Source organism: Etheostoma spectabile, chromosome 14 (assembly GCF_008692095.1).
Source record: "Etheostoma spectabile isolate EspeVRDwgs_2016 chromosome 14, UIUC_Espe_1.0, whole genome shotgun sequence".
Taxonomy (NCBI): Eukaryota; Metazoa; Chordata; class Actinopteri; order Perciformes; family Percidae; genus Etheostoma; species Etheostoma spectabile.
Window position 1 is genome coordinate 11,142,832 of NC_045746.1, and position 7,881 is coordinate 11,150,712.

Below are 7,881 nucleotides of genomic sequence, written 5' to 3' on the forward strand. Positions count from 1 at the left end.
CACACACACGTTTACGTTCTTTTTTCTGATTTTAGCTACCCGCTCTAGTCTGTACAGCACTTTAGTCAACAACGGGTTGTTTTAAAATTTTGCCTTGTAAAACATTTGACTTGACTCCTTTACTAAAGAAATGTGTTGTGTCAGTCTCTACAAGGCCTCACATAAATATATAGATACATAAATACATTGTACACCACAACAATTATTGTATAAAAGGGTCAAACTGGTCCTTTACTGTGGAATTGGTCCAGCCAGTTGAGGCTTTGCTCTGATTGGCTACCCAAGAAATGTAGAGTCCAGCGCACCCCTAGTCTCAGCCAATTAGAAAGAAGCTTATGAGTCATTCATCCGACGGCTGACATTTGTGTGTCAGAGCTGAGCTGTCGTGCAATATGAACTGAAATAGACTGTGTATATATGTGAGTGTGTGTGTGTGTGTCCTTGCTTCGCTCTGTTGCAATATGACAAACTACCTGGCAGTGGCATCCGCTTCTGACAGGAGTCAGGATTACTGGGAGGTTTGGGATTTTGATGCGTTCACGTGAAATAATCCAAAGCCTTTTTCTAGCTTCGTGTGTGTGTGTGTGTGTGTGTGTGTGTGTGTGTGTGTGAGAGAGAGATAAAGCAACCAGCGGATTGTCTGGCCATGATTTATGGATGCATATTTAATATTTAATACCTAACCTATTTTAAAGGGATACAAATGCTTACCCTCACTAGACACCCTGCAAGATATAAACACACACACACACACACCACACACACACACACAACACACACCAACACACACACACACCACACACACACCACACACACCACACACACAACACACTACCTACCCCCACCCATTAGCCAGTCTCAGCCCTCAACCCCCATGTTTATCCTACATTCCAACAAACTGGGGGGGGGGGGGGGGGGGGGGGGGGGGCGGTGTATAGGAATTTGCCTGTACTATCCTATCCTTTGTCCCTTTTACCCAGCATTCTCTTCTGCACAATGCTGTCTGTCTGGCACCTCTTTCCAATCAGAAAACAGTAAATGAGGTGAATTTTCAGAGTCAAAGGGGTCCGACAGGATGGTAGAGTCTCACATGTGAAATAAAAATGTTCACACACACACACACACCACACAACACCACACACACAACACACACACACACACAACACAATAGTGATATGAATGGATAGAATAGAATAGAAAGCCTTTATTGTCATCATACGCAAGTGCTGTACCTGTGCAATGAGATTGAAGCAATCCCTTTACAGTGTTGTCACAAAATATAAAAATATAAGAATATAAAATATAAAAATATAAAGTGTAGGTAGTGCAGAGAAAAAAGAGGGGGGGGGGAGCTGGTGCACAGCCCTGAGTCCTGAGAGCAACTAAATGCATATATAAAATAGCTTTGTATACAAATGGAATTGTTAAATATTCAATATTGCACTGTATGAAATTGCACAGAATTCCAGTGAATAGCATAGATACGAGGTGACAGCGTGTCGTGGTATTTCAGACCATAACCATTGTATTGTTTGCATTATCAGTTAATGTGGGCTCTGGGACCGGAGGTCAATTAACTGATAACAATGCTTGTCGTTTGCATGCTGGCCCATGCTCAGCAGGCTTTTCTGCCACAAAGATGACGACAAACTGTGTCAATTGTCATTGTTGCACTAGTAAAGAAAGGCAGAGACTCGTAGTCAACACATCAGTAACACCAACCCTGCATGAGAAGGGAAGTGTGCTGCTCCTCTGTCCAGGAAGTCCTGACAGACGAGCACTTTTGTGTGAATTGTCATCTCCAACTTGACCAAAAAACCTGGATTACTAGTGTTTAAGTCTCAGTTCTTTCTCTCTACTTTGCACATGCTTTCTCCTCATTAAATATCTATCATACTCCTTCTGTTTCCCCTGCATCCACTCTTGTCTCTGAGCCTGGGAAATGGGTCACGATTGGGGACAAGTAGGAGGGATTCAGCTTTGCCAGTCAAACTAACAGATAACGTGCAGAGAGCAGTTGTTATCTTCCCACCCCCTCCCTCTATCTCTTCACCTTCTCCAAGGGGCCTTGACAACCTTGGGCAGGCTGTCCAACCTTTGCAACACTTCGGACACAAAAGATGCCGGCTTTTGGATTTTCCACAATTTGTTTGAGACAATGCAGATCCCAGTCTTTTATCATTAACATGGTTGCTTGTAGCACACAACGTACTACAACAACGTACTGCAGTTCCCCCCAACTCTCAGAGCATCTGAGCACTATCAACCCTTGTGTTGTCTTGAAAATCAACATTTTTGGTGACGTTTTATTTTGATGTTTTTAACTTTTTCTCACGTATTGGAATTTTGACGATTTATTTCAATTTTCACTACCACGGCCCCTGAAAGCACCGTCATCTGGTGTCGCCCGTAGGTGGCTCGCAGTCACCTATTGGCGGCTAAACACCTGGCGCTGAATCCAGTGTCCCGGAGCTCTGTAGCAGCTAAATCCAACCAGCATCTGCCTCTTGGATGTTATCGTTCTATGGCACTATGTGGTCACGTTACAGCGCTATACTTAGTTTAAAATACTCCTATTGTAAGTAGATAATTAATATGTGGTTTAGGCAGCAGAGGCAGATGGCCTCCATCACATCCATGGCAGCTTCAACCACCTCTAAGCCATTTTATCTGAGATGTGAGTCACTTTATAAAATGATTTTACTCCCCTAAACGAAGACTGATTCCTTCTCTGGGGTTGAGGAGGTTAAATTCCTTTCCTTTGTGAAACATAAAAAAAAAACAGAAATGCCACAGCATTTCTCTTCCAGCTCAGCTATCAGGTTACTGAAATATCATCTCAATATATTTAAATGAAGGTTCAACATCACAGAGTTGCTTCACATATGTGGAGTAGATTTCAGGTTATTTTATCAATAGATACATGTATTACTTTATTTTAGGGGTCGATTAGGGGCAATAGAAGGAAAAGGTCCAATGGCTTTAGGTACTCCAAATAGGAGTGTTGGGTGTTGAGTGTTGTTGTGTGATGGATGGATGTGGTTAATTAATTCTATATAATTACAGCTTGCGTATTTTCAACAATTAGATCTTGTGAAATTTCAACAATGATTTCTGTTCTTTAAACAGTCACTTGTTAACGTTAAATTTGTTTTAGTCTGCAGGCTGTTCGTTGGAAATTATTAAAGTATTTAAAGAGTTAAACGCCTTACATATGCAGAATTACATCACAGGTGACTACAATTTGTGTCATGTGACCGTCAACACAGACAGAGAGATGATTCATTTTAAGGAGACTTTCCTCCAAGAAACACTCCCAGAGGCTGTTTGTTCATGCAGAAATTATTTAACAATATTCAATGAGTAAAATGTAAACCTATTTGGAGTTGTTTGAAACATTGATATGGCCTATTGTTTCAACATGAATTTATGGCTTTATTTCAGAATCAGAATCAGAATCAGAATCAGCTTTATTGACCAGGTATGAAGACACATACAAGGAATTTTCCTTTGGAGCATTGTTGCTCACAATGTGCTTACACATTCAAAACAAACAATATATACATACACATAACAGAAACAATGTAGAGAGATGAGTGCAATGAAGAGTCCAATAAAAATTATTTAAATGTGGAACATAGTGCAAAGGGTACTGGGATAAATAGTATTAAGTAATTCTATTACAATATGTGTATTGTTAGAAATGGCCATTTTGCTGCAACACTGGATAGATATCATATATATATATATATATATATATATATATATATATATATATATATATATAATCCATTCAAAATGCAAAAGGATAGAAACACAACCTAGACCAGCGATGTTTGTAGTATACAGTCTATGCAGATAGACAATACAGTTTAAACAGGACAAAGGGACATACTGACAGACTTACAGTACCCGGCAACAACCGATTGTAGTTTTAAAGGGAAATGTGTTCCTTTAAACTGTTGCATTGAACAGAATGTACTCTAACTCCCCATAAAGCTGTTACAGGACCGGAGGGAAAGTATCAGTGGGACAGCCTGCTCGTGCAAAATTTTGGATGTCCCTGATGCAAGTAAAAGGATACGCCAGATAGATTGGAGCAGAATTGTTCACAGATGTGCTTCTTGTAACTGTTTAACTGTTCCAATAAACCATTTTAGTTTCTTATACTGAAACTGTGTAGGAGGTAGGTTTGTTTCTTTTATTTGTGATTTATGTTCAAAATGTAGAGGTAGACTATTCCCAAAACTGACTTCACAATCAATATGTATATCATAGACAGTATGTACTGTAGATGTATCACAGCCCCAACTAAATGCTATCCTTTTGCTTTGTCTTGGAACAAATTCTTATGAAAACAGCATGCTGTCTTTTTGGTTCATTTGCATGCCATGTAAAATATATAAGACAGTTTCATCTGTGGTTCCCCAATGTTGACATTGAATCCCAGTGATGTCATCAGCTTGGTTTTATATTTTCACAAGCTAAAGACCTACATTACCTACAACCCAGCTAACCATATTTTCTTGTTTCTTATCTTATTAACAGATAAGATAGGAGTTACTTTAATGGCTTTCTATTCAGGCAATGCACTGACCTTTTAGTCACGGCTGTCTGAGTGGAGAGTGGGTCCAAATATGCCCAGCGTGATTGGAAGAATCCTACTATTGACTGTGACTGTGGGCAGGAAGAGCCCCCTGACAGTGTGTCAGAATTTCATAGTGACAAAGCCCCTGTTTGTCTATTTGATCAAGGCAGGGTTGTCTTTCTGCGTGTGTCGTGGCTATGTGTCAGCTCTTCGCCCGTCCATGGCTGTGATTCAACCATGGTTCCTCAAAAGGGAAATATAGGTCATGAAATACACAAAGACACACACTGGGCGCACAAGGACAACTGCTGCACTCATATCATGTGATGATAAAGGCTGGGCCAACTTGCTGGTAGAAATCAGTGTCAAAGGAATGTCACGATGCTCTGACTTAAGCTCTTTTGGCTTTTTCACACTTCGGAATAAAGTGAAATCGCAGTCCATGGTTGAACCTTAAGCTCCACAGCAGCCTTTACCACCTGATGTGATCTTAACTGACCCTTCGCTCTGAATCCAGGCCCAGGTTGAAGCCCAAAAGGCCACTCAGGAGTTCCAGCGGGCGGTGGAGATCCTGCGGGCGGCCAAGGAGACCATTGCCCTGGCCGAGGAGAGGCTCCTGGAAGAGGACAGCCGCCAGTTCGACTCTGCTTGGCAGGAAATGCTCAACCATGCCACGCAGAGGGTACGAACACGATCCAAGACAGCTTAACCCTTGTGTTGTCTTCCTGTCAACCATGAAAAAAACCCTGTTTTGGTCACTTTTTCAATGTTGTGGGTGCTTTTTTTGATGTTTTTGCCCAAGTTTTTGATCAGTTTTTTCAGCGCTATTTTGATGGCCCATTTTTTGTTCCAAAAAAAGAGAAATTAACTAAAAAACGGGTCAATCTGACCCAAGGACAACATGATAATTGAGTAATAGAAAGTATAGTCAATGTACTTATACTGGATTTGTCCATTGCTTGGTTTCTACAGTGAAAATAAACCTGTCTTGATTGTTTCAGGTGATGGAGGCCGAGCAGGCGAGAACACGTAGCGAAGCTGAACACAGAAAAACAGCAGCCAATTACAATTCCTGTATCAGCCACATGAGGCAGTTGGAGAAGAAACTCAAACGCACCATCAACAAATCCAGGTCCGGGCCTTGCCTTTGTCTTCTCTCTGAATGTTTCCTTTTCTTTTCCCTCCCTCTTGGGCCTCGCTGTGTGTGAGAAAGCAGGGCTACGTTTATGTCATCTGATGCAATCCAGATGTTTCATGTGTTGTTTGTGCAGTGTTGGAGTGTGTAAGTGTGTAACAGCCAAGGAATGTGACTGCTCACAGAGGGGTGTTATTCTTCCAGCAGTTTCTCCAGTGACATTTGGCACGTTTTTTTCCTCCCTCTCTCAGTTTTTCTTCTTTTTTCTCCCCCTGTAGGCCGTATTTTGAACTGAAAGCCAAGTATTATCTACAGCTTGAGGTATGTATGTTAGCAGAACATGACGTTAAAAGTCAGATACCAAACCAAACCAGTTCAAAGCACTGTAGTTTATACATTTTAAGGCTCTGACACACCAACCCGACAGCCAACCTTTGGCAGAAAAGGCAGTTGGACACACTTAATCTGTGTTGTCGCCCAAAAATCAAAACCGGATTGGACAAACGCGTCACGTGGGTCTTGATTCTCCGGAATTTTAAAGCCAGACTGTCATGGCGGCTCCTTCGGAATACAATCTCATAGTTTACAAAAATAGTTCCCCGAAACGTGTTTCTGAAAACATCTTAAGTGAGATATAGGCCGTGCAGCTGCTGAATCTGTCTTCACTTCAAATCAACAAAGGTAAAAAAAATTGAAAGGCGTTTGTCACGCTCGTCCTTTTCAGGTTACCAATCAGATTGGTCACTGAGTTTGACTGCCCGCCTTCCAATTCAACAAATCAGGCTAAATGAAGGCCGATGGCTCCTCCTCCTCCTCCTCCGACTGACGACAGCATGGAACACACCGAACAGGCTCGAGTCACTGACCTCGTCAGACTGTCCGACTGCCTATTATCGGGTTGGTGTGTCAGCACCTTTAGCCACACAAATAAGTACACATAAGTACTACTACAGGAGGCAGTACCACCAACGCGGAAGCTAAGCATTGTACTGCTGTGAACACGAGCTGCAGCGAAATGTATTTTAGCCAACTAAGTCAGTAGATTCTTTCAGACTCCTTTGACAAAAAACAGAAATTTTACCTGGCACAACATGGGAGTTGCTGGTCTTCTACTGCCTCGATCGGTTAGTTGTTTTTGTGTTACTGTGTACATCTTTGGTGAATCTGAACTAACCCGATAAAACACCAAAGTCCGACAATAACATTAACAAATCAACAAAAATATCTTTTATTGCTGCCCGTCTACAGCAGTAGGCCTACTTTGCTTCACTTCCATGTCGGTCCCTCCGGCCTGTTTTTCCAAACAGGGCGTTAATACGGAGATAGGGATAATACACTGACTATGTATAACTACCTCAAACAACAACCACTTCAAAGTATCCAAATTAACCCTTTAATATGTTGAATACTTGGGATTATGACCAAAATACCTGCAAAACTAATGACAACTGTTCTTTGTTTAGTGTTAATTAGCAAATGTCAGCATGCTAAAATGATAAACTAAGAAGGCGAACATGATAAACATTATACTTTCTAAATATGTTAGTGTGTTTTTATGTTGACATAAGTACCTAGCTCAAAGTACCTCTATGCCATAAAGCCTCACTGGGCTTGCATGGGTGTAGTCTCTTAGGTTCTAAGTTTGCTTAGGAATCAGCACTACCCTTGAATATAAGTAAGTGTAAAGTAAATGTCATACTTACTTAGCCTAGGAAACAATGTCAAAATGCACATAATTCCTATTTACATAAAGTTTGAGAAGGTGTGTTTACTAAGAAACTGTGTTTGATTTCTCATAGCAACTAAAGCGACATGTGGATGAGCGTCAGGCCAAATTGGTGGTGGCCAAGGCCAACTACCGCGCAGCGCTACGCAACTTAGAGAGCATCTCGGAAGAGATCCATGCCCAGCGACGCTCCCTCGCCATGGGAACCAGGGAGCAGGGTGTCGGTGCGGAGGGAGACGGGGGCAACGAGGACATTGCTGACTTCAAGATGGAGTCGGACGGTCTGTCAAGTGAGTCCAACTGAAGCTTAGAAAAGAACATGCATTCACTTCATCCATCCACGTTATGTATTGTTGGTGCATCTGTGTGTCGGCATGTTTAATGTGTATATCTGTGTGTGTGTGTGTGTGTGTGTGTGTGTGTGTGTGTGTG

The 7,881-nt window shown here is 41.7% G+C and overlaps 1 protein-coding gene across 1 annotated transcript in view; it reads left to right on the forward strand.

Moving 5' to 3' along the window:
- The window catches only part of LOC116701342 (SH3 domain-binding protein 5), a gene marked incomplete at its 5' end in the record, with an annotated part of 17,070 nt that overhangs the window by 5,317 nt on the left and 3,872 nt on the right, over window positions 1-7,881 (forward strand). The window contains 4 exon segments of the mRNA XM_032534986.1: window positions 5,106-5,270; window positions 5,590-5,720; window positions 6,002-6,044; window positions 7,523-7,739. Coding sequence (XP_032390877.1) covers window positions 5,106-5,270; window positions 5,590-5,720; window positions 6,002-6,044; window positions 7,523-7,739 — 556 coding nt within the window.